The sequence below is a fragment of the Vipera berus genome (genome assembly GCF_964194415.1).
Source record: "Vipera berus genome assembly, chromosome: 4".
In the NCBI taxonomy this organism is placed as follows: domain Eukaryota; kingdom Metazoa; phylum Chordata; class Lepidosauria; order Squamata; family Viperidae; genus Vipera; species Vipera berus.
This window is the reverse complement of record NC_138206.1, coordinates 120560551-120588196: the sequence shown is the minus strand read 5'-3', so window position 1 is coordinate 120588196 and position 27646 is coordinate 120560551. Positions and strand designations below refer to the sequence as shown.

At 42.4% G+C, this 27646-nt stretch overlaps 1 protein-coding gene across 2 annotated transcripts in view; it reads left to right on the top strand.

The window, feature by feature from the left end:
* VWA8 (von Willebrand factor A domain containing 8) overlaps positions 1–27646 on the top strand; it is a 114054-nt gene that overhangs the window by 41661 nt on the left and 44747 nt on the right. For both annotated transcript variants that reach the window (XM_081327993.1, XM_081327992.1), the window contains exons 17-26: positions 3034–3149; positions 4301–4407; positions 8373–8479; positions 10679–10750; positions 11560–11636; positions 13931–14006; positions 15288–15423; positions 17054–17167; positions 17965–18170; positions 23941–24092. In XM_081327993.1, the coding sequence (XP_081184119.1) occupies positions 3034–3149; positions 4301–4407; positions 8373–8479; positions 10679–10750; positions 11560–11636; positions 13931–14006; positions 15288–15423; positions 17054–17167; positions 17965–18170; positions 23941–24092 (1163 nt within the window). The remainder of the gene's footprint in view (positions 1–3033; positions 3150–4300; positions 4408–8372; positions 8480–10678; positions 10751–11559; positions 11637–13930; positions 14007–15287; positions 15424–17053; positions 17168–17964; positions 18171–23940; positions 24093–27646) is intronic.

The following is a 27646-nucleotide window of genomic DNA, read 5'->3' as shown; positions in this document are numbered from 1 at the left end:
GGAGCCGAGGTTGCCTACCCCTGGTAGGATTACCAGGCAATCCTCGATTTATGGACCACAACTGAGCCTGGAATTTCTCTGGTTAAGTGAGACATTTGTCAAGCGGCTTTTGCCCCATTTTACAACCTTTCTCGTCACCGTTGTTAAGCGAATCGCTGCAGATGATAACGTTAGAAACCCGGTTGTTAAGTGAATCCAGCTTCCTCCGCTGACTGCTGGTCAGAAGGTCACGAAAGGGGACCCCGGGACCCCGCGACCGTCATAAGTGTGAGTCAGTTGCCGAGCGTCTGACTTTTGGTCACCTGACCGTGGGGATGCTGCAAAGGTCACACCTGTGAAAAGCAGGTCCTAAGTCGCTTTTCCCGTGCCGTTGTAACTTGGAACGGTCGTTCAAGCCGAGGACTAAGCTGTATGTGCCCTCAGCTTTCAGCCGGTCGCAATGTGATCTACAGTTTGACGGGGACCCCCATAGTCACACTAAGGGGAGGATACTCTGCCCCATTTATACCAAGAGTCGTCCGAAAAGAGATTTTTCAGGAGGCAACTGGACTTTCTTGTTTTGCTTTGTAGATGTTTCTTCTTCTTTTTTTTGAAACTTTTTATTAATTTTCCAATGTTGCAATTATACCTTTGAAAAACAACGTGGTGTCTGGGTTACAATAATTCCCATTACATAGAAATGTCAAGGCTGCTGACATCGAATGTTATTGCTTGACAAGAGATGAAGAAATAGCCACTTCATATGTTAAATTTGTATATTTCTTTGAGAGATTGAGTTTAAGGTTGGGAGGGAGGAAGAGGAGGATTGTTCCTTCAAGGCCATCTGAAATTAAAGAAGATAAGACCTTGGCGGGTTTTCTAACAGAAGGGAAACGGATTCTTTAAATTAATTGGAGAATATGATTAATGAAAAAAGGGACGCGGTGGCTCAGTGGGTTAGGACGCTGAGCTTGTCGATCAGAAGATCGGCACTTTGGCGGGTCGAATCCCGAGTGCCGCGTAACAGAGTGAGCACCTGTTACTCATCCCAGCTTCTGCCAACCTAGCAGTTCGAAAGCCCGTAAAAATGCAAGTAGAAAAATAGGGACCACTACGGTGGGAAGGTAACAGCGCTCCGTGCGTCTTTGGCGTCTAGTCATGCCGGCCACGTGACCACGGAGACGTCCTCGGACAAGCGCTGGCTCTTCGGCTTTGAAACGGAGATGAGCACCGGCCCCTAGAGTCAGAAACGACTAGCACGCATGTGCGGGGGAACCTTTACCTTTACTATGATTAATGACAAAATTAGAAAGGTGGAGAATTGTGTTTTAATATATTGTGCAAGGGGGGGGGCGGAGATTTCAGATTCCAGCTTCCTTCGAGCAAGCATTTGCCGGTGTATTAGGCTGAATAAAGGACTTTTAAGGTAAACCATGCCTCAGAGTCCCTTGGAAAGCCCATACGTCGGAAACTTGACACAAATGTGTATTAATACAAATCTCCAACTATTACAGCCCGTATTTCCTCTCTTTTTTCCCCCTTTAATACAGACTGTCTCTTGTCTAAATTAATATATACTTCTTATTCTACCCATCAGCTACTTGGTAGCTTTCTTACATTTATCAATAATTTTATGTGTCTTATTTATTTTAACGTTCCATCTTTTGGACCATGAATAACCGTATCAATTTTCCCGGCTTTAATTTTGCCTTGATATTTCAATTAAACGTTTCATACTTATCGTTTCCAGATTTTGGAATGACCCCAATTCCCTTTGTCACAATTCCCCCCAAACATCTAGTGTTCCAGATACGTATCTTTATCTTTCTCACCTCCATATCAACAGATCAGTTAATACAGTGTAATATTCTTATTTTCATTCTAATTTCCAAATATTGTAAATTCAATAGCCAAGGTTTCTCCCATTTTAGCATTTAATACAAGGAGGCAACTGGACTTTCTTGTTTTGCTTTGAGGATGTTTCTCTTCTCATCCAAGAAGCTTCTTCAGCTCTGACCGGATGGGGGTGGTGGTGGAAGGATTTATACTCCTCGCAGACCGCTGGTCATTTGCCTTCTTTAAGAGAGTCGTTGAGGCCACTTGGAGGCTTACCTGTGTCCTCAGGGTCACCTGAGTGGTGCAAATGGGTGTGGAGCCTTCTTGGAACTGCTGAAAGGACTGTATTGTAGAGAGGAGATGGGTGGTCTCGTACCCCTCCCCTTCTGTTGAGAGAGGGCTGTTCAGTTTGGACCTAGACAGCCTCTTGGACCCCTTCTTTCAAACCAGCGGTCCTCTCTGTCCAAAATGTGGACTTTGCCGTCTTTCAAAGAGTAGCCTTTGTCTTGTAAATTCAGAATCTTGTCCTGGTGGGTCTGTTCTCCTATGTTGTGTGATGCGTTTATGAAGTGGTTGTTTTGTTTCCCCAATGTTCAGATCCACACATGTCTCACTGCACTGTATCACGTTGCTCAGGTTTTTGTCTGGGTGTTTCATCCTTGGGGCAGACAAGCTTCTGCCTTAGTGTCTACTTGGGTTTAAAGTGTCCGTGTACGTTGTGTTGGCAACCGAGGGGGAGGGATACAACATCATCTATCCCCAGTCTACAAACACAGTTCCAAGAAGGCTCTCCCCACCCATTTGCACCACTCAGGTGACCCCAAGGACACAGGTAAACCTCCAGGAGGCCTCAACGACCCTCTAAAAGGATGCAAATGACCAACTGTCTGCAAGGAGTATAAATCCTTCCATTCCCCACCATCCAGTCAGAACCTGAAGAAGCTTCTTTGGACAAGAAGCGAAACGTCTTCAAAGGAAAAAAAACAAGAAAGTCCAGTTGCCTCCTGAAAAAAGCATCTTTGGGATGCCTTTAAATAGCATTTTCCCCTTTGGCACCGTCCAAAGCTGTGCCAGGAGAGACATACGGGCGTTGAAGATCCTCGGAGGGCACCAGACTGGGAAAAATTCCTTCTGCCAAGCATTTCCCGTTTTGAAAGAGCTGTCTCTCGCGTTTCACAGGGGAAGATAAACGAAATTAAATTCATTTTTCATTAACAGGCACAATCGCTGGCCTCCTCCTTATCTACTCGCCAGCTCTTGAGGATCTGCAGGCGTCTATCTCACTATCCGGATGAAAGCCTCCACCACGCTATCAATAAAGCTTGTCTTTCCAGGTAGGATTTTTTTGAAGTGGTTTTTTTTTGTAGGCAATTTTGTTTATTATCTGGAGTCTGGAAGTCTGCCATTAATTTCCTCGTTGTTTTAAAGAGGTGGACAAGAAGCGTTTGATCAGTTGGCTGTGATTCATCTCAGCCACTGGGATGTCCTCAATCGCAATTGCATAAAAAAAATTGTATTAGCTTATAGCTTATAGTATGAAATACGAAAATGCAAAAGCAAGTAGTAGAGAACAAAGGTAAGGGGAAGGGAGAAAAGAGTAGAGTAGAGTAGAGTAGAGTAGAGTAGAGTAGAGTAGAGTAGACCAGAATAGAATAGAATAGAATAGAATAGAATAGAATAGAATAGAATAGAATAGAATAGAATAGAATAGAATAGAATAGAATAGAATAGAATAGAATAGAATAGAATAGAATAGAATAGAATAGAATAGAATAGAATAGAAAAGATGGAAGGGACCTTGGAGGTCATCTGGTCCAACCCGCTGCTCAGGCAGGAAACCCTGTACCATTTCAAACAAATGGATGTCCGGTCTCTTAAAAACTTCCAGTATTGGAGCATTCACTCTGGAGGCTGGTTGTTCCACTGGTTAATTGTTCTCACTGTCAGGAAATTTCTCTTTAGTTCTAGGTTGCTTCTCTCCTTGGTCAGTTTCCATCCGTTGCTTCTTCTCCTGCCTTCAGGGGCTTTGGAGAACAGCTTGACTGCCTCTTCTTTGTGGCAGCCGCTGAGATACTGGAAGACTGCTATTATGTCCCCCTTCATCCTTCTCTTCATTAAACTAGACATACCCAATTCCTGCAACTGTTCCTTGTATGTTTTAGCCTCCAGTCCCCTGATTATCTTTGTTGCTCTTCTCTGCACTCTTTCCAGAGTCTCAACATCTTTTTTACATTGTGGTGACCAAAACTGGATGCAGTATTCCAGGTGTGGCCTTACCAAGGCATTGTAAAGTTGTATTAATACCTCATGTGATCTTGATTCTATCCCTCTGTTAATGCAGCCTAGCACTGTGTTGGCTTTTTTGGCAGCTGCAGCACACGGCTGGCAATATGAGAATAGGATCTGGTCACTTCTAAGAAGTCTACAGAACAGACATTTTTCTCTCTGTGAAATAACCTCCCCTTTTTTTCCTTATGGTATCTAGGTTTTTACCCAGTCTTGCCAAAGCTGCCTTACATAAAAACCTGCTGGATGCCGAGATCGAATCAAGCTCTGCCGATATCCAGAAAATGGAGGGAAGAGATTATAGCTGTAAGCTCTTGGTATTCTTCTTCTTCTTCTTTTTCCTGTTAAATTAAATCGTAAGGGTACAAACTGGGCCCAATTCTCTCATACTTCTAACTCCGGAATCTTTGTTTCACCCATTAGCAACCAAAAGGTTCTGAGGCTTCCTGGGAAGTTGATCCTGAGGTGGTTGGATTTAGATAAAGTCGGTTAGATAAAGTCCTTTGAGTCGAATGCTGTCTGTCTTACGTTCAGTGGAATCAGCCAATATCATGTTGCTTGATTATTTGGCGATAGTGAGGTCATCCTTGGTGCTCTTTGAGTTGAGTTCTTTTCTTGCGGACGTTTCATTACCCAACTAGGTAACATCCTCAGTGCTAGAAGGGAATGGAGGAGGAGGAGGAGGAGGAGGAGGAGGAGGAGGAGGAGGAGGAGGAGGAGGAAGAATGAGACAGTGGGGTCCTTGGTGGTCTCTGAGCTTAGTTGTTTTCTTGTGGACATTTCATTACCCAACTAGGTAACATCCTTAGTGCTAGAAGGAGAGGAGGAGGAGGGGGACTGTGGGGTCCTTGGTGGTCTCTGAGCTTAGTTGTTTTCTTGTGGACGTTTTATTACCCAACTAGGTAACATCCTCAGTGCTAGGAGGGAATGGAGGAGGAGGAGGAGAAGACAGTGGGGTCCTTGGTGGTCTCTGAGCTTGTTTTCTTGCGGACGTTTCATTACCCAACTAGGTAACATCCTCAGTGCTAGAAGGGAATGGAGGAGGAGGAGGAGGAGGAGGAGGAGGAGGAGGAGGAGGAGGAGGAATGAGACAGTGGGGTTCTTGGTGGTCTCTGAGCTTAGTTGTTTTCTTGTGGACATTTCATTACCCAACTAGGTAACATCCTTAGTGCTAGAAGGAGAGGAGGAGGAGGAGGGGGACTGTGGGGTCCTTGGTGGTCTCTGAGCTTAGTTGTTTTCTTGTGGACGTTTTATTACCCAACTAGGTAACATCCTTAGTGCTAGAAGGGAATGGAGGAGGAGGAGGAGGAGGAGGAGGAGGAGGAGGAGGAGGAGGAGGAGGAGGAGGAGGAGGAAGAATGAGACAGTGGGGTTCTTGGTGGTCTCTGAGCTTAGTTGTTTTCTTGTGGACATTTCATTACACAACTAGGTAACATCCTTAGTGCTAGAAGGAGAGGAGGAGGAGGAGGGGGACTGTGGGGTCCTTGGTGGTCTCTGAGCTTAGTTGTTTTCTTGTGGACGTTTTATTACCCAACTAGGTAACATCCTCAGTGCTAGAAGGAGTGAGGTTTGCTCTCTGTCTATGGGCTGCATAAAAGTAGATTTAAAGAATAAATAAAATAAAACGTACAAGGGGCTTGCTCTGTCAGTGAAGGTGGAAGAGTTATTCTCTTCTACTGATATTTGGGAATAGTTTGAGCCATTTGAGTCCTTAGGTGTTTGAGCCCTGCCCCGTATAGTAAAGTTTTAGTGTCAAATTTAACTATATCCTTGGGGTGGGCTGTGTAGAGTTCATGGGGTATAGTAGTTAAAAGAGGTTAAAAAAAACCCTTAAATAAGCTAACAATTACGCCCAGACTGATCAGGTATAACCAGAAGCAGATTGCCAGGATCTGGTGTTTCGGTCCACCATTACATTGCGGCTTACCGCTGTAAGCACAAGCCAAGCTGAGATCATCATTAACAGATAATTAGTAAAATCTTGTAAAATCTTCGATATCCACTTTATGCTACAAAAAAAAACCCCATTGTGAGAATAACTTGGTCCTGTTTTTGCTTGTTTGTTTATGTCTGCTGTGTGGAAAATGTTTTAAAATAATTCAGGGAAATATTTTAGCAGGAATTTCTGTTGAACGGGAATGCATATATTTTTTAAAAAGACATGTTCTGTTGCCAAGGCTTATAGTTTAAAATATATGATTGTTAACATTTTCTGAATTGTTCCCCTGACGATGTACCGTAGAAAAGCTAATGATAGATAATTTTCCTGTCCCTCCAATCGGGAACAGTAACAATAGATGTGTAAAACAGTAAAAACACAATAAGCTACTTTCCTATTCTAAGCCAATATTAACGATTTGGTGTAAATAATTGTAGTATAGTCTAATCTCTATTCTCTATTTGGAGCCTCAGGATGTTTACCAAAATATCTAGAACTTTCATGAGGGTGAACTTTTCTGTATAGGTGGGCCCAAAATTTCTGTTGCTAACCGAGACGTTTGTTAAGTTAGGGTTTTTTTGCCCCATTTTATGAGCTTTCTTGCCACCGTTGTTAAGTGGATCGCCGCGGTTGTTAAGTTAGTAACACTCAGTGTTAAGTGAATCTGGCTTCCCCCGTTGACTTCTTTGGTCAGAAGGTCGCAAAAGGGGATCACGTGACACACACACACACACCCCTGGGGACACTCCGACCGTCATAAATGCAAGTCAGTTGACAAGCGGCCGAATTTTGATCACTTGACCCCGGAGATGCTGCAGCGGTGGTTAAGTATGAAAAAAAAAGGTCATAAGTCATTTTTTTCCCCAGGGCTGTTGTAACTTTGAACGGTCACTAAATGAGCTGTTGTAAATCGAGGACTAGCTATTTCTATGCACAGAATGACAAAACATCAGGCGTCTTTTTTTTATGCTTACAGTAAGTGCAAGACAGTAGCTGCTAACGTGCCTATAGAAGCATTTAATCCTTTGTTCTCTTCTATTGTGCAAATCTAGAGCATTTGCTTTGTGCGCGTTTACACTGCACCAAATGAATCACTCCTCTTACCTCATTTGCCCCGTGTCTTTTCAGAGGCCAAAGAGAACCAGTTGAAATGGTATTTTCAGGGCTCATGGTGCACAAAACATATATCTATATATCTATATATCTATATATCTATATATCTATATCTATCTATATCTATATCTATATCTATATCTATCTATCTATCTATCTATCTATCTATCTATCTATCTATCTATCTATCTATCTATCTATCTATACACACACACACACACACACACACAGTATTAAAAGCACATTTGTTAGCTTCATTTTTTTTAGAGTACTGTAGCTCGATTTAGGGAACACGGTGGCTCAGTGGGTTAGGACGCTGAACTTGTCGATCGGCAGTTTGGCGGGTCGAATCCCGAGTGCCACGTAGCAGAGTGAGCACCTGTTACTCATCCCAGCTTCTGCCAACCTAGCAGTTCGAAAGCACGTAAAAATGCAAGTAGAAAAATAGGGACCACTACGGTGGGAAGGTAACAGCGTTCCATGCGCCTTTGGCGTCTAGTCATGCCGGCCACGTGACCACGGAGACGTCCTCGGACAAGCGCTGGCTCTTCGGCTTTGAAACGGAGATGAGCACCGGCCCCTAGAGTCGGAAACGAGTAGCACGCGTGTGCGGGGGAACCTTTACCTTTACCTTTAGCTCGATTTAGTGTCATGCCAGCTGTAATTTTTGCAGATTTCTATGCCAGGAAATTCCACAACTGGGATTTGCAAGGAAAGGAAACTTTCTTGCAGAACAAACCGTGGTTACATCTTTGTTTTCTAAAAGACCCAGAGTTAGATAGACAAACATCAAGCTAATGTCTCAAAGCAAAGAAAGTGGACCTCAAAATGCATCTACTGCATTTCCCCCCAAATAAGACCTGGCCTTATATTTAATTTTTGCTCCAAATGACGCCTTAGGGCTTAATTTCCGGTTAGGGCTTATATTGGGGGAAATACGGTACTAAATGCTTCAGTCTGGCTGACATCTTAACTGGGCCTTTTTTTGGCGGGTGGGGCTTATATTACGAGCGTCCTGAAGAATCATACTACGGCTTCTTTTGGGGTGGGGTCTTATTTTTGGGGAAACACAGTATAGCCAAGTCCCATTTCGAAAGCCGCTTTGAAAGACTTTCTCAGAGGACTTTCCAAAATGAAATATTTCAGCTGCACTTCAAACGTAAAGAGCTGTGCTCATCTGGGCATAAAGTGATGATCCTTGACCTGTGTGCACATCCAGGTGAAATCAAGTCAGGAGTCCTCAGGATTGGAAGTGTCCAAATTCCGGTTTACAACCCCCACAAGAGCATGAAAGTGCCTGACGTTCTTTTCTACGAAAATACTCAAGTAAGTATCCCTTTGATCTCCTGTCCTTTCAGATGGGTGCGGACCAAGCCTCTTGGCTGTCTTTTCAAGATGGGCTCTCAGCCAACGTCTCTCCCCAAAATGGGCATATTTGGCCTTTTGAGGTCATGTTGTGGGCATCTGCAAAATGACTATTGGGTTAGAAGCTTGCCTGCTGAGAAGGGGTGAGTGCGCCACATTAGGATATAGAGTAGAGTAGAGTAGAGTAGAGTAGAATTAGAATAGAGAATTAGAATAGAATAGAAATAGAATAGAATAGAATAGAATAGAATAGAATAGAATAGAATAGAATAGAATAGAATAGAATAGAATAGAATAGAATAGAATTAGAATAAATAGAATAGAATAGAATTAGAATAGAATTAGAATAGAATAGAATAGAATAGAATAGAATAGAATAGAATAGAATAGAGAATAGAATATGAATTAGAATAGAATAGAATAGAATTAGAATAAATAGAATAGAATAGAATTAGAATAGAATTAGAATAGAATAGAATAGAATAGAGAATAGAATATGAAATAGAATAGAATAGAATAGAATAGAATAGAATAGAATAGAATAGAATAGAATAGAATAGAATAGAATAGAATAGAACAGAATAGAATTTTCCTCCAATGGGATTTTCCCATGTATTTTCCCAGGAAACATAGATAGGGCAGCCTACAAAAGTAAGTGCCCTCCTAACCATACCCAAGCACTCTGAATTTGTTGGCGATGTCCATTTTGCTGTATGAGTTCATGGCGACCTAGCCCTAACCCTAAGTGGAATTTTCCTCCAATGGGATTTTCCCATGGATTTTCCCAGGAAACATAGATAGGGCAGCCTACAAAAGTAAGTGTCCTCCTAACCATACCCAAGGACTCCGAATATGTTGGCAATGTCCATTTTGCTCTGTGACTTCATGGTGACCTAACCCTAACCCTAAGTGGAATTTTCCTCCAATGGGATTTTCCCATGGATTTTCCCAGGAAACATAGATAGGGCAGCCTACAAAAGTAAGTGTCCTCCTAACCATACCCAAGGACTCTGAATATGTTGGCAATGTCCATTTTGCTCTGTGACTTCATGGTGACCTAACCCTAACCCTAAGTGGAATTTTCCTCCAATGGGATTTTCCCATGGATTTTCCCAGGAAACATAGATAGGGCAGCCTACAAAAGTAAGTGTCCTCCTAACCATACCCAAGCACTGTGAATTTGTTGGCGATGTCCATTTTGCTGTATGGGTTCATGGCGACCTAGCCCTAACCCTAAGTGGAATTTTCCTCCAATGGGATTTTCCCATGGATTTTCCCAGGAAACATAGATAGGGCAGCCTACAAAAGTAAGTGTCCTCCTAACCATACCCAAGGACTCCGAATATGTTGGCAATGTCCATTTTGCTCTGTGACTTCATGGTGACCTAACCCTAACCCTAAGTGGAATTTTCCTCCAATGGGATTTTCCCATGGATTTTCCCAGGAAACATAGATAGGGCAGCCTACAAAAGTAAGTGTCCTCCTAACCATACCCAAGCACTCTGAATTTGTTGGCGATGTCCATTTTGCTGTATGGGTTCATGGCGACCTAGCCCTAACCCTAAGTGGAATTTTCCTCCAATGGGATTTTCCCATGGATTTTCCCAGGAAACATAGATAGGGCAGCCTACAGAAGTAAGTGTCCTCCTAACCATACCCAAGGACTCCGAATATGTTGGCGATGTCCATTTTGCTGTATGAGTTCATGGCGACCTAGCCCTAACCCTAAGTGGAATTTTCCTCCAATGGGATTTTCCCATGGATTTTCCCAGGAAACATAGATAGGGCAGCCTACAAAAGTAAGTGTCCTCCTAACCATACCCAAGGACTCCGAATATGTTGGCAATGTCCATTTTGCTCTGTGACTTCATGGTGACCTAACCCTAACCCTAAGTGGAATTTTCCTCCAATGGGATTTTCCCATGGATTTTCCCAAGAAACATAGATAGGAAAATGAGCTTACCCAGTTGGGTCATGAAATGTCTGCAAGAAAACCACCAAGCTGAGGGAGCACCAGGGACCTCCTCATAGTAATGATTCTCCGATGAGTATAATTCTATGTGGCTGACTCAGAAGAATTATGACAGCATTAATACTTCTGTGTTTTCACTCACTTATTTTCTTTCCAATTTTAAAACATGGATTTCTTTTCTGCGTTAGCATATGATGGTGATGGAAGACATGTTAAAAGACTTTTTGCTTGGAGAGCACCTTCTTTTAGTGGGCAACCAGGTAAGAGAAATCACATTTTTTCCCTATCAAATCCATTTTGCACATTTAAATGTTCAAAGCTCTTTATCTACTGAGCTAGCAAGTCAATTTCCCTGAAATTGTAAGTGTGATTTCCGAATACAGGCAGCCCTCAATTTTAACAACTGTTTATTTAGCGACCGTTCAAAGTTACAATGGTATTGGGGGGAAAAAAGTGACTTAACGACCGTTTTCACAATTAACGACCGTTGCGGCATCCCCCATGGTCACCTGATCAAAATTCAGATGCTTGGCCACTGACTTGTACTTATGACGGTTGCAGCGTCCTGGGGGTCACGTGAACCCCTTTTGCGACCTTCTGACAAGCAAAGTCAATGGGGAAGCCAGATTCACTTAACAACGAGGTTACTAACTGAACAACTGCAGTGATTCGCTTAATAACTGTAGCAAGGAAGGTCCTAAAATGAGCAAAAGTCACTTTTTCGTTTAGCGACAGGAATTTGGGGATCAAATAAGCCAAGGACTATCTGCATATAGCCGCGAGGCATTACAGCCGCAAACTCTACAGCAAATCAACCTTCCCTTTTGATTTAAAAAAGGCAATTAAAGCTGTGTTTGGTTTGCAAGGAGTCCCGTGAGTTAATACTGGTTTTAAGTGGGATGTAGCCTCATCATAATCATTTTGTATTTACCTGGAGTTTTAGTGCCAGAAACTGAGGGCAATTCTCATTTTAGCTGGCAAATTGAGCTCCTTTGTAGACTGTTTCACTCTATCTTCCCATCTAAAATAATCCCTCATTGTGGTTGCCTTGTTGTTGTTGTTGTTGCAGGGTGTGGGGAAAAATAAAGTGGTCGACAGATTCCTTCAGCTGTTAAATCGACCCAGAGAATATCTGCAGCTGCACAGGTGAGCCGAGCTTTGGAGTTAGGCAAAAGGCTTTTAAAAAAATATTTATTTTCTTTCATATTTCTTAACTGCCCACTCCTGTTTTCTCTTCAGATTGTGCATATACATACACAGTTTGAAGAATAAACCAGAATGTCTCTCTGAGGGAGTGGGCAGTTAAGAAATACGAAACATAAATAAAGGTTAAAAATATTTTAGAAAAGTATTATATATATAATCCGAAGAGAAACCAGAAATGTTAAATTAACTAAAGCAGTGGCATATAAAGAAAACTTATGTAAAAGGTTTTACAGATGGCATATGACACCAGTGAGATTAGCAAAAATGTTTAAAAATACTTCAAATAAGTGTTGGAAATGCAAACAAAGTCCAGGTAAAGTACTTATTACCATATCTGGTGGGCATGCCCTAAAGCAAAAAGATTTTGGTTAAAAATACATTGATGGTCGGAGAAAATGACTAAAAAAACAACCAATAGGCATGAAGCCAGAATTGTTTTTGTTAGGAATAATAGGAGCAAATTATGAGAAAGGCTGTAGATATTTAATTTTACACGTACTAACTGCAGCAAGAATTGTATTTGCCCAACACTGGAAAAATGAAAAATCACCAACTGAAGAAGAATTAATTAAGAAAATTTTAGAGTGTGCAGAAATGGATAGATTGACTTTAAAAAAGAGAAAAGAGAAAGAAGACAGTGTATTTTAGAAACATGGGATAATTTCGATCAATGGCTAGAAAAACGAGTTAGAAAGGAACGTGATATGTAACTTTGAATACATGTTAGCAAAAAGAAGACTATCGAGCGATTAACTAACATATTGTTTATGATAATTAACTATTGTTTATTATTTTTTTGTTAAACACATGAACCCTGACATTAATCGGAGCTCCTCTCTGAGGGGAGTGGGCAGTTAAGAAATATGAATGATAAATAAAGGTTAAAAATATTTTAGAAAACTATTACATATATAATGTGAAGAGAAATTGGAGCTGTCTCTGAGGGAGTAGGCAGTTAAGAAATATGAAAGATAAATAAAGGTTAAAAATATTTTAGAAAACTATTACATATATAATGTGAAGAGAAATTGGAGCTGTCTCTGAGGGAGTGAGCAGTTAAGAAATATGAAAGATAAATAAAGGTTAAAAATATTTTAGAAAACTATTACATATATAATGTGAAGAGAAACCAGAATGTCTCTCTGGGGGAGTAGACAGATATGAAATATGAAAGATAAATAAAGGTTAAAAATATTTTAGAAAACTATTACATATATAATGTGAAGAGAAACCAGAATGTCTCTCTGGGGAAGTAGACAGATATGAAATATAAATAAACATTAAAAATATTTAAAAAAACTGTTTTTATATTCATACAGATACATACACACAAATAGACACACACACACACACACACCAAAATCTGAAGAGAAACCAGAGCCCCCCCCCCTGAGGAAGTGGGGAGTTATATATACAACTAGTCCTTGACTTACAAGCATTCGTTTAGTGACCATTCAGAGTTACAACGGCACTGAAAAAAATGGGACTTAACGACCACATTTCACGCTCATGACCGTTGCAACATCCCTACGGTCACGTGATCAAAATTCAGGCCATTGGCAACTGGCATGTACTTACGACAGTTTTAACGGCTGCGCGATTCACTTAGCAACCGCAGCGAGTTGCTTAACAACTGTGGGGGGGGGGAAAAATAGCACTAGCAACAGCACTTACGTACCGCTTCGCAGTGCTTTGCAGCCCTCTCCAAGCGGTTTACAGAGTCAGCATGTGAGCCCCCAACGATCCGGGTCCTCATTTTACCGACCTTGGAAGGGCAGAAGGCTGAGTCCATCTTGAGCCGGTCAGGATCGAACTTCCCGGCAGTGGGCAGAGTCAGCCTGTGATGCTGCAAGAGTCACTTAACAACCGCCTTGCTTAGCGAGGGAGATTCTGGCCCCTATTGTCGCAAGGCAAGGAAGGGCTACGTGTACTACAGATCTACTCATGCCCTTGGGTTTCTCCAACTGGAATCGAAACACCGGCTTGAACATTAGGGCTCTAAGCGGCCTTTGGAGAAGGGAATGCTCAGGGACCTGCAAAAATGGATGAAAAGAGAAGAAAAATATACGCTGCCTCCCGCTGTGAATTAGGGAGTAGAAAATAGCACGGCAGGTTTCCAAATGCAGCTTCCCTCTCCCTCCCTCTCTCCCTCCCTCCCCCCCCTTTCCCCCAATGCTCTGACGCGGTCAGCTGGGATCCTTGAGTCGAAACCTGCCCCTGATTTGCCGCCCTAGAGACACCACCGTGCAGAGCCTGACGCTTCAGCCATCCGTGAAAGAGGGACGGATTGTGTACGAGGACTCCCCGCTCGTAAGTCTCTTGCAAGGGGCCTTGCCGCTTGCCGCTGCTGAAATCTGAGAGAACCCGTGGGGCAGGCCTCTCTGCGTGCAGCCCCTGATAAATCTAGTCTTCGCGTTGCAAGAAGACTGTCTGCTAAATAAATTAGGTTATTATTATAATTTATTAGGTAGGTAGGTAAGTAGGTAGATAGGCAGAGAGAGAGAGAGAGGAGAAAGGATGGATGTTTGGATGGATGGATGGATAAGTGGATAGGTGGATGGGTAGAGAGAAATAGATAGATAGATAGATAGATAGATAGATAGATAGATAGATAGATAGATAGATAGATAGATAGGCAGAGAGAGAGAGATGGAGATGAAGAGAGAAAGAGATTTTATAGGTCTCTCAAAAGGCTGAGTCAATCTTGAGCTGGTCAGGATCGAACTCCTGACAGTGAGCATAGTTTGCCTGTAGTGCTGCATTCTAACCTCTGCACCACACGGCAGAAAAGAAAGAAAGAAAGAAAGAAAGAAAGAAAGAAAGAAAGAAAGAAAGAAAGAAAGAAAGAAAGAAAGAAAGAAAGAAAGAAAGAAGAAAGAAAGATACATAATACATAGATACATAGATAGATCTGTTTTCTGAGGTTTTCTCGGGTGTTTCTATGTGGATCTTTGGTCATTCGGGGTTTTTCCCGCGTAGAAATAAAGGTGTAGGAGCAACGTTTCGACGGAATCCCATCCGTCATCATCAGGCTGGTGGCTTCAGCTTCCTTCTTCTGGGAGAAGCATGCTTCTCCCAGAAGAAGGAAGCTGAAGCCACCAGCCTGATGATGACGGATGGGATTCCGTCGAAACGTTGTTCTTACACCTTTATTTCTACGCGGGAAAAACCCCGAATGACCAAAGATCCACATAGATAGATCTCTATCTCTCCATCATCCATCAAGAGAGAGAAAGAGGATAGATAGATAGATAGATAGATGATAGATAGATAGATAGATAGATAGATAGATAGATAGATAGATAGATAGATAGATAGACAGACAGACAGACAGACAGACAGAGAGTTTTCTTTTGATCCACATTCATCAAATTTGTGAAATAGATATTGGATTTTTCTTTCTTTTTGGGGGAGATGACCTGGGAATATTCTTTGGTTTGCTTGCCTTGTCCATAATAATAAAAGAAGGCTTCATATCAGAATTGGAACCCCCTGTGTTGCATGTAGGCTGGAAACACTAGATTTCTAATGTTAGTAATATATATATTTTTTCTGCCAACGTTGTGTCTCCTCCCGATCATCTCTTTCTAGGTGAAAGCTGTCAAAAAGGGGCACATCCTCATGATTGATGAGGCAGACAAGGCACCCACCAATGTTACCTGCATTTTGAAAACTCTAGTGGAGAGCGGAGAGATGATTCTGTCCGACGGGAGACGCATTGTTTCTAGTAAGCAGTCCCAGAGAGGAAGTGTTCCAGTAGCTGACTTTCTTATGGAGTAATTAATAAATTAAGAGCTGTTAATAACATACCTGGAGACCTAATTTTCTTCAGAGAAACGGAGGGGCTCTGTTATTAATTAATATTAATTTATAATATTCTGCACCAGTGCAGCAAGGAAAATGCAGCCGTTTGGTAACGAGTACAAGTAGGAATCCAGCAGGCAAATGAGCAGCTTTCTTGCTATTTCTCGCTATTATAATCAGGAATGGAAGCTCACACCTGTCATTCACATAATCTTTTGTATAAATCATGCAAAAAAATCTAAGCGGACCCAGTACCTGCGGGAAAAACACCGTGATGACGAGGAGGAGGAGGAGGATGCAGAACAAAAAAATCTCAAATACTCTGGCCTCCCCTTACTTCCAATCTCAATCTGATTCCTTGTCGATTCTGGGCTAAAAAGTAAAAGTTACAAATAGCTGCCAGCTATATATTTAAAATAATATACAGTGTGGCCCCAAGTTCCTAAAGTAATATGTAGTTTGGCCTGTTAGTTTGCTGTTTGACCTGAATTGCATCTTAACACATTGTTGTTAGTTGCGAAGTCGTGTCCGACCCATCGCGACCCCATGGACAACGTTCCTACAGGCCTTCCTGTCCTCTACCATCTTCTGGAGTCCATTTAAGCTCACACCTACTGCTTCAGGGACTCCATCCAGCCACCTCATTCTCTGTCGTCCCCTTCTTCTCTTCCCCTCCACCTTTCCCAGCATTAGGCTCTTCTCCAGTGAGTCCTTCCTTCTCATTAGGTGGCCAAAGGATTTGAGTTTCAACTTCAGGATCTGGCCTTCTAAAGAGCAGTCAGGGTTGATCTCCTCTAGGACTGAGCGGTTTGATCGCCTTGCAGTCCAAGGGACTCGCAGGAGTCTTCTCCAGCACCAGAGTTCAAAGGCCTCCATTCTTTGGCGCTCAGCCTTTCTTATGGTTCAACTTTCACAGCCATACATTGCAACTGGGAAGACCATAGCCTTAACACATAGCATGTTATATTCTCTTTAACCGTCACTGTTAAAGTATCTCTAAGAATTCGAGGTGAATTTACAGTACAGGCAGTCCCCGACTTACGAACACAATTAAACCCAAAATTTCTGTTGCTAAGTGAGAAATTGGTTAAGCGAGTTTTGCCCCGTTCTACGATTTTCCATGCCACATTTCTTAAGTGGATCACTGCAGTTGTTAAGTTAGCAACAGGGTTGTTAAATGAATCTGGCTTCCCAGAAGGTCGCAAAAGGGGATCACGTGATCCCGGGAGACACTGCGACCGTCATAAACGTGAGTCTGTTGTCAAGCTTCCGAATGTAAATCACGTGACCCTGGGGAGGCTGCAAGGGTCATCAGTGTGAAAAATGGTCATAATTCGCTTTTTCAGTGATATTGTAACTTTGAGCCGGTCACTAAGTAAGTCGAGGACTCCCTGTGGTTTAATAGAATTATAGTTTATGGAGACTGGTTGCCGTGTTGTTGTACGGATCCCGTTCCTGTTAGCTGTTTGCTATCCTTTGATAAGCAAGTCAATTCTTTCTGTAATAAAGTCTTATCAGATCGAAAAAGCTAATTTTGTTTGTTTACCTTCCAGCTGCTGCAGATGGGAGAAAAAATGTCATAGTAATGCATCCGGATTTTAGGATGATTGTTTTAGCAAACAGACCGGGATTCCCTTTCTTAGGAAATGACTTTTTTGGAACGCTTGGTAAGCCACACGCTTTATTAAAAGCTTCTATTTTATGATCCTGTCTATGAAAAGATGCTATTTTTGTTTCACTAGTCTGGTTGCAAGCAGGGCGGAAGGGGGGCACACCAAAGAAGTTACCAGTTTAGGTGTATTAAAACCATTTCTTTATTTTAGATTCTCTTACTCCTTTGCTGTTTGGGAAAAGAAATATGTATTTTGGGCCGTGCAATGTTTTTTCCCCCCCCCCCAAAAAAATAATGTGAGTTAAAAAAAAATAAGCTCCATTCTGAAAGGGCTAGTAGTGGCGTAGTAAGCAAGCTAAGCTTACACCTGTTGTTTTCTTCCAAAATTTAAAATATGTTTTTTAGTCCATGCATAATTTTGCCTAGAAAATTGATGTACATAAGGGTGTAGGTCTATAAATATGTTGCATATAGTGAGTTTTAAATGTGGGTTGTGTATGTGTACACTTAGAGACCAACCAACTACATTTCATTTTTAATGTGTGCCGTTGTGCCCACAGACACTAAAGGTTATCTAATCTAAAAATGTTTTTTCCAAAAGGAATGGAATGAATGTGAGCAAAAAAATAAGCTCCATTCTGAAGGGCTAGTAGTAGCGCAGCAAGCAAGCTAAGCTTAAACCTCTTGTGTTTTCTTCAAAAATTTAAAATATTTTGCAGCATCCCCATGAGTTCACTCTAGCACCCCACATGCAAAGTTTAGGAATCACAGGCCTTCTTCTTTTATTAAATAGTACAAATGAATTATCCTGTTGGATGCCATTTTCTCCTTTCTTGTTCTTGCCTCTTCCAGGAGACATATTTAGCTGTCATGCAGTTGATAACCCAAAACCAAACTCAGAACTAGCCATGCTTCGACAGTACGGGCCCGATGTCCCTGACTCAGTTCTCCAGAAATTGGTAGCAGCTTTTGGAGAGCTGCGAAGTTTGGCCGACCAAGGAATTATCAATTATCCTTACTCGACTCGAGAAGTCGTGAACATTGTCAAGCATTTACAGGTAGTGTATGACTGTTCCTCAGACTGGACTGTTCACTAACGATTGAAGACATTGTTTGACCTCTGACATCCTTAAAGGCCACCTTTAACCTTTGGAAAACCTGACGTGTTCCAGAAGATGTTTCTGAGGATGCTTTTGCCCTTGGTGTCACCAAATCTCGAAGAAACTTGTCCTCATTGAGGCAGACGCAGGGAACCTTTTTGTGTCCTTTCTCGTTCAATTAATTACAAAGGGCTTAATTTCTGATTTTTGGATCAGGGTGGGTCCAAGCTGTGTCATGTTCCTTTTGTTGGGTTGCTCCAACACTGGTTTTTTTTTAAGAAGCGTTTGGACAACCATTTGTCCGAAACGGTATAGGGCCGTGGTGGCGAACCTATGGCACGCGTGCCGCAGGTGGCACGCATAGCCCTCTCTGTGGGCACGCGCGCCATACCCCCAGTCCTAGGCCTTCAGCTGGGTTTTATAAAACCTTTTTGCTTTAGGCCTCTGTGGCCGTGTGCAAAAAAAAAGTCTCAATCAATCAATCAATCAATTTTTTTATTTATTTTTATTTATTTTAATTCCATTTATATCCCGCCCTTCTCCGAAGACTCAGGGCAGCTTACAAGCTTAGCAGTAGCCTTCATTTTATGTATATGCCTGCTTATTAGGGCTTTCGCCCCCCCCAAGCGGCATTATTACAAAGTCAGCTTATTGCCCCCAACAATCTGGGTCCTCATTTTACCTACCTCGGAAGGATGGAAGGCTGAGTCAACCTTGAGCCTGGTGGGACTCAACCTGCACTAATTGCAGACAGCTGGTGTTACTTAAGGAGGCATTAGCCCACCGCTCCACCAAGGCTCTTGCAACTTCTCGCAGGGGAAAAAAAGTTCTCGCAAAGTTGGAATTGATTGATTGAACTTTTTAGTCCCACCCAGTCTGCCATTACCACTGCAGCCACGCCCACCCAATGGGCCACGCCCACCCGGCACCCAATGATACATAAGTGGGTTTTGGGTTGCATTTTGGGCCCTCGGTCTCTAAAAGGTTCGCCATCGCTGGTCTAGGGTTTCCTGCTTGATCAGGGGGGGTGGGACTAGAAGACCTCCCAGGTCCCTTCCAGCTCTCTGATTCTCTTATTCCCTTCCTGCAAGTGAAAAGAATAGAATTCTTCCTGATACGGTTGCATTGTTTTGTGCCCTGAAAAAATCCCATGCAATTTAAAGAGACTCTTCTCTTCACCCTGTTTGGTTTTTCTGTGTTGTTAAAAAGGAAAGGATTTCACCTCTACACACCTCGTCTGACTTTATCCCTCTTCCCTGCTCTCTTTCTAGTTCCTCGGTATCTTTATTTCGCGGAGGCGTGACCACAGTGGCGTAGTTGGCCAGTTGGGCCAGTAGAATCTAGAGCAAATGTTGTGGGAGTACAGTGGCGCATGAGATCCTCAGCGTTTTTCCTGCTCCTGACCAATGGATCAATTAGACCAGCATTTCTCAACCCTGGCGATTTGAAGATGTGTAGAGTTCAACTCCTCAACGTCCCAAGCCAGCATTGTCTTGCTGGAGAAATAGGAAAGTTGAACTCTAGGCATCTTAAAATTGCCAACTTTAAGAAATGCTGAATTAGAAGCCGTCTGCCAGGTGTCTTAACCTGTAGGAGAAGGAGTGGCAGAACCTGGGGGTGGAGTTAAAAGAGGGACCAACCTAGAATCCCAAAGCAGTCACAAGTGAAGTAAAAGTCCAACTCTCTTAGGGTGTCATTGCCTCTTATCTAGCTTTAACCAGGCACTGGTCGTTAGTTGAGACGATTCTGGTGCAAAGGCTTTTAGCAGTAAATTGACTTGATTGAACCTTCACAGGTGGACTTAAGTCTTTCACACCTGACATAACCAGACCGGGAAACCAGACCCAACGTCTTGAATATCTGGCGTCAGAGCTGGCTGTGCAAGAACATGTCTACCGAATAGTTCATTGCATGGCATATGCCAGGGCTTTTCAACCAGTGGTACGGGTACCACCTGTGGTACGTGGGCACCTGGCAGGTGGTACGCAGCCATCCTAGAAAAGTGGTAACGGGGGAAGGGAATGAGCAGAACCGGTGGCAGCACCGCACAAGCCTGAGCGAGAGACGGATGGAGCTGCAGGGCTGTCGGGGCTCAGCGGAAGCACCAGGATCAGCGCCAGGCTCCAGCTGGAGCTCAACACTGATCCTGGCGCTTCTGCTGAGCCCAGAAGAAGCGCCGATCAGCTGGAATGTTGCAGCATCTCCAGGGTCTTGTGATTTACATTCAGATGCTTGGCAACTGATTCATATTTATGACGGTCACAGTGTCCCAGGGTCATGTGAAGTGACCCAAACCGGCTGCAACCACCCAGCAGACAGGGAATAAAAACCAAGCACCCTCCACCCCACCCCCGCTGCCAATCCTCAACAGAAATGCTCACAACAATGAAAACCTCGGACAGGAGGAAGAACGCCGCCGGGCGGGCAGGCAGGTGTCTTGCTCGGCTGTGGCTTGGGGGGCACTTTTTTCAGGGCCATTGTAACTTCGAACAGTCACTAAGTGAACTGTTGTAAGTCGAGGACTACCTGTACTTCATCACTTTTTTCTTTTCTTTTTTTCTTTTGGTCATCAAGTTTTTGACCCCTTGCTAGGCAACTGGTGGTACTCGGATGTTGCCGTATCCTAAAAGTGGTACAAGGGGTGAAAAAGCTTGAAAAGCCCTACGCTGTATTTTCAGAAGAGTCTATCTTTTTGTTTCGAGGATCTCCCAGTATCTGAAATAGTTAAAAAAGAAGGAGAGATCCTGGAACGCTTGTTTGTGCCAAAGATCCCTCATGATTCAACAAGCTGGACGCTGAACTGTTCCATAAATGAATCTAAAAATAACTTAAGGAATGGACCTAATTATGACATAAAGCAAGGGACAGCTCTTAATTCACACACTGGAGTTTCTGGTTCGAATTCAGCTTTCCGCTTTGCTTGGCCTCAAGGGCTTCCCAGAGACCTGGATTCACTGGAATTTATTTAGATTTTCTTCAACCAGTAGCATGGAGGAACAAGCGTAATTGTTTAGGACACAGAGGCGGCCCCCAGTGCCTAGCAATTAATGGGAACCAGTTAGGATGAAAGGATGGAGGGAAGCGATACAATCTCCTAGCTTGGGAACAGAGGAAGGAAGTTAAGTCATACACAATATCTGTTTCTAGAGTTGTAGGGCGCTCTGCTAGGCGTTCCACTGCAAAACCAGGGTTGTGTGTGTGTGTGTGTGTTTTTTTTTAATACAAACGTAGTCTTAGCTGAAAGGTGTTTATACCGCTGGCAAGCAAAGTCAGCTTCCGGATGTGCCTGTTCCCAGCCTGATTTATTTAGTTATCAAATCCAGCTGATCGCCGACTGCCCCGGTTTCCTCTCTGGTTCGCAACCGAATAAAGTTGTTTTTGCTTCATTTGTACGTCTGAAAAGTAGAGGAGAAAATGTGCCTTGGGAAAAAATGGACATCCCTCCATACAAGGAGCTCTGTATGACCTCAAGCTCACCTATTCTCCTGTAGTAGCTGTTTTCATTCACATCATGTGAATGGGTGTGTGGGTGTCAGAATCCAGAATAACAGAGTTGGAAGGGAGCTTGGAGGTTCACTTCACAACCAGGTTACTCATATTTATGACAGTCGCCATAGAATAGAATAGAGCAGAGCAGGACAGGACAGGACAGAACAGGACAGAACAGAATAGAATAACAGAGTTGCAAGGGACCTTGGAGGTCTTCTAATCCAACCCCCTGCTCAGGCAGGAAACCCTGTACCATTTCTGACAAATGGTTCCCCAGTCTCTTCTTAAAAGCCTCCAGTGGTGGAGCACTCACAACTTCTGGAGGCAAGGAGTTCCGTCGATTAATTGTTCACGCTGTTAGGAAATTTCTCCTTAGTTCTAGCTTGGTTTTCTCCTTGATAAGCTTCCATCCGTTCCTTTGTGTCTTGTCCTAAGGTGCTTTGGAGCATGGGCTAACCCCTTCTCTTCAAAATTTTGGATATTCCTTTCCCCCCCCCACCCCTACAAAATGATCGTTAAGGAGGCAGGTAGACCACTGCAGTACAGAGTGCCTTTTGATCTGGAAACTCTTAGGATGGAAGTAGCCTAGGGTCCAGTTGTTGTTGTTGTTAGCTGCGAAGTCGTGTCTGACCCATCGCGACCCTATGGACAATGTTCCTCCAGGCCTTCCTGTCCTCTACCATCTTCTGGAGTCCATTTAAGCTCAAGCCTACTGCTTCAGTGACTCCATCCAGCCACCTCCTTCTCGGTCGTCCCCTTCTTCTCTTGCCCTCAACCTTTCCCAGTTCCAACACCACAATTAACACAGTTCGTTAGTAATGCAATCAGATTTCCTTACCGGTAGCAGTGGCAGTGAAAGAATCGCAATGCTGTATCAAAACTCCAAAAATAAATAATGCTCAGAAAGCTTAATCTCAGAAATTGTATCCTATAATGTCTTTCTCCTAAAAGAGGCTTCTTCTTCCTATCTTTCTTCCTGTAGGAGAAGAGCAGGCCGAGAAGAGCTGGGGCTGGAGTTAAATGCAGCATCAGCTTAGAATCCTTTACATTGTCACAAATGCTTCAAATCCAATCCCTCTTCAACTCCATTCACCCTTATCTGGCGCCAATTGGATCTGAATTTTAATTGACCAGATTCTGGGATATGTTGTTGCGAAGTCGTGTCTGACCCATTGCGACCTCACGGACAACGTTCCTCCAGGCCTTCCTACCATCTTCTGGAGTCCATTTAGTCTCACTCCTACTGCTTCAGGGACTCCATCCAGCCACCTCATTCTCTGTCGTCCCCTTCTTCTCTTGCCCTCAACCTTTCCCAGCATTAGGCTCTTCTCCAGGGAGTCCTTCCTTCTCACTAGGTGGCCAAAGGATTTGAGTTTTAGCTTCAGGATCTGGCCTTCTAAAGAGCAGTCAGGGTTGATCTCCTCTAGGACTGACCGGTTTGATCGCCTTGCAGTCCAAGGGACTCGCAGGAGTCTTCTCCAGAACCATAGTTCAAAGGCCTCAATTCTTTGGCGCTCAGCCTTTCTTATGGTCCAACTTTCACTGCCATACATTGCAACTGGGAAGACCATAGCCTTGACTATACGCACTTTTGTTGGCAGGGTGATGTCTCTGCTTTTTACTGTGCTGTCTAGGTTTGCCTTGGCTTTCCTCCCCAGGAGCAAGCATCTTAAATTCTTGGCTGCAGTCCCCGTCTGCGGTGATCTTGGAGCCCAGGAAAATAAAATCTGTCACTACCTCCATTTCTTCCCCATCTGTTTGGCAGGAATTGGGAGGGCCGGATGCCATGATCCGGGATATAGTCTTGAGCAATAAACCTTCTAACTGCAACTCAATGTATGGTCCTGATCCTTCGCACCCGACATTCCCTCAGGTTCCTGAAGAAAAGTTTGAAGGGAAAGAGAGAAGAAAAGTTTTCATTGTGTGAGCAGAACATTGGATGTAGCCCTCCCAATGCAAGAGTTTGCTGGTTTAAAAGACCACACAAATTTGAAGTTTTTGTCCCACCATTCCTAATTAAATAGCTATTCATAATTTCCCCTTAAAATATATAAAGGCTTGAAAAACATGTTTCTAGGTATTGCAATCCACGGAGAAGAGGGTGATGAACACCTAGATTTCTCTGTGTGTTGTGTAACGGAACCTCTGTGAACTTTCAAGTCACACTTTCCATCAACCACAACAAACTCACGCTTTGTTTTTTGTTTTTGTTTTTCTGTCTCTTTCTTAATCTCCGCAGAAGTTTCCGACAGAAGGACTTGCAAACGTGGTTCGGAACGTCTTTGATTTTGACTCCTACAACAAAGAAATGCGTGAGATATTAATTAGCACGTTGCATAAACACGGAATACCTATCGGTGCCAAGCCCGACAACATACAGATGGCTAAGGAGTAAGGTTCATTGCCTGCTGTATTGCTGCTAGTTATAAAAACCCGGAACGCTTGGAAGCAAAATTCCGGGTGTAGTTTCCTCCGAAAAGGTCATTCGCTTGCATAATTATTTATTTATACAACACTATCGGTGTATATTTACGGGATACATCAATATGTTCGAATGGAGGAGTTGTTGTTTTTTTTTAAAAAAAATCTAATTAACCTTGGTGATTTGTGCAATGGAAATAAAATAAAGGGAAATATTTGTTTTGATTCCTTTTGGTTTCTATTCATTGATCGGTCTTGGGCTAATTTATCGCTGTCACGTGTGCAAAGCTTGGTTTGTAACTTTTTTTTTTAAATGGAAATGAGTGAATTGACTGAAGTACTGTGAAACTTCAGATTAAAAGATCTCGATTCAATAGGTCTTGCCTGGCACCAGTCAAATTTCTCTGGTGATTTAACGTCATTTTGTAATGATGTCCTTACAGCAATCACGCAAATCGCCACGCTGACATATTTTCGTATTTTAACAGAATTTTGTGAATAGCAGACATCGTTTCCCCCAATTAGACGGCCAAAACAAAATTTTCTTGCGTTTCTGCTACCTTGCTTTAATTCCAGAGTGTTTTCAGGGTATCCAGTCTGCTTAATGGTATTTATGGACACCTTCCTTTTCTGGAGTACTTACTTACTGAACATCAGACAGATACCTTGATGTCTATAAATAACAATAATAGTAGTAGTAGTAGCAGCACTGTAGTAGTATTTTACAGGATCCCATGTTTACGCTCAAACCATAGCAACGTTCAGAAACCATCTTAAATTAAAACAAGTATTTCCCTTTATGCCTGAAAAGGTTGTGCCAAACAGACTTGTAAAAAGTTGGTTCTGTTGTTTGTCTGTTTTCTGAGATAAGGAGGAAAACAAAGTCCACTTTTTTTTTAGCTATAGATCTCATTCAGTGGTTAGTGAATAAACCACCTCTAGAATCATCCTTATCTTGAGATATGTAAAATCTCGCAGTCAGAATTACAGATATTTATTCAATTACTTCCCAAGGTCTAACTCGCACTCCTCTTAAATGTGCTAGTTTGAAAAGGTGCATCAAAGAAACCATGGAAGTATAGCTTACTTAATAGTTGTAATATTACTCTGTACACCATTTCACTGTGGTATATAAACATTTCTTAGGTAATATACCAGGTGTTTAAGCTTCCATCCATTTTGCCTTCATACTTTAGTAACCTTAATTATCTTTTTCCCCCCCTTAAAGTTTCCTGGTTTAAGTTAGAATGGATCTTATCCTTTTTGTCCCGCTTATGAAAAAGCAACTAGATTGAGTGAGTAATGTACGAGTGATACGTGGAGTAATCATTGCTCACAATTTCCCCTGAATTTCCAGTAGTTGCTAAAGGGAAGCCGTGTCAAACCTCTTTGTGGATTCTCACATTCCTGACTGTAACGTTTGAGACTCAGTAGCAAAAAATGAGGGTGATTTAAGATGGAAACCATTAACTATGTTTCTGCATATAAAAAAAAGTTTGTGCTTCTATAGTTTGACGCAAAATTGTCCTTTTCTCATGCTTATACGAAGCCATTTTAGGCTTTATGTACCCCTCCCCAAGTGTTCCAAACTCGGGGCCATCACCATATCTCTACAATGCTTTTACACCAATACTTACAGATGCTCACTACTCATACCTCTGCCTACTGTAATAGGATAAAGAAGGCCCATATATAGTTGTTCTCGAGTTGCCAGAGTTTGTTTAGTGGCCATTCAAAGTTACAACAGCACTGGGAAAAATGACGTAACGACTTATGACCGTTTCTCACACTCCCCGTGGTTGCGCAATCAGAATTCGGGTGCTTGGCAACTGACTCATATTTATGACGGTTGCTGTGTCCCAGAGTCACGTGATCCCCTTCTGACAGGGTTCACTTAACAACTGTGGCAAGAAAGGTCGTAAAATGGGGCAAAATTCACTTAACAAATGTCTTGCTTAGCAGCAGAAATTTGTGGCTGAATTGTGGGTCATAAGTGGAGGACAACCTATATTGAGTGGACAATGCAGCAAGCAGGTCTTTCGTAAACCCTATTGCGGGCAAACGCGGTTAGTTATGGCTAAAGATGCTCTCACAGTTTCTCCGTGTATGAAAGGATCTTTTTGTGCTGTTGTGTAAAGGACTCAGGGAAATTCAAACAACAGAATTGTTCTGGCTCCCAGAATTAAAATGCTTTGTAATTCCAGATTCCAGAAAGTATAACTCATTCAAGTGGTTTTGAACAAATATTTATTGTCCAGAAACTCTAAGCAGAGACTTACCGTGCAGTAGATTCATCCGGTCATAATCATATCTGTCCATTTTTGTAGGTAAAAAGGGATAATTCCCCATCTCAGCTATGCGTGGTTACAGATGCTGATCGATGCGTGAAGCATGGTTGATTAGACAAAGGCTTTACAACCCTGGCGTGTAGCCAGGATGTCCTGCAATAAACTTTTTAACTCCTCCCACTGTCTAGATAAGCTATAGGACTAACTAACAACTAGACTACATTTCCCAGACGCCATCTCTTAAGGAAACAGCATTAACCCTGTAAATGCTAAATGTTCTTACATACAATTGAGCTAAGAATACAGCATTAACCGTTTAAATGCTAAGTACACTAACACAGTTCTTAATTCCTAAACTAGCCATAATCTGGTCCAGCACAAGAATGACTCACCTGGAATTGTCTACATATTGCCCAGTTTCCATATTTAGTTCAACGCAAGCCTGTTTTTCATCTGTTGCCATTGAAGGCACTCAAGTTGAGAGAACTTTTGCTACAAGTCTTAGACTTCTGTTGTTTGACATTTACTCAGTTGCTGAATTACAAGGACAATATTTGCAACCCTCCCTTGCTCTCTAAAGTTCAAAATCCTTCAAAAGAGACTTCGTTCGGTCGCTCGTGAGCTCTTATTGTAATATAATATGATAGGAAGCAGCAGCTTTAACAGTAGACGTCTGTTGGGATTAGAAATGGGAACGCCTGGGAAAAAATCAGAAAAATTGGGGGAATTTTTTTTCCAGGTTTTTTTTCCAGGCCTTCTCACATTTTATTGATCAGTGCAGATTATGTCACAGTCTCTAGGCAAAAGCGTGACTCATTTATAGCCAACTCTAATGTTATATTCGGATCTGTATTTGTTCTGTATACTGAAGACAGAAAACTAAACTTGAACAGGTTTATTTCTATAGACTCAGTCATTAAGTAGAAATGATTAATGTATAAGTGCTAATATTAAGAATTCCAGCTTGATGGAGTCACCCCCACTATTTTTAATCTGGTATCTGTGTATAATCTGTTTAAAAATTCAAATATGTCATTCCCCAAATCCTCAATTCCAAATCTTCAAGTGCTGTTTCACAAAAACGCTGCTGGTATTTTCTAAGAATAGAGCTGGTGCGGTTTCTCCATTAAGGACTTATTTTGCATGTCAGTTTACATTTATATTTCACGGACCGTCTGAACCGTTAAGCCTTTTTTGTTGTTGTTCCTATTCAGAAAAATCCCCAAGCGGAATTCC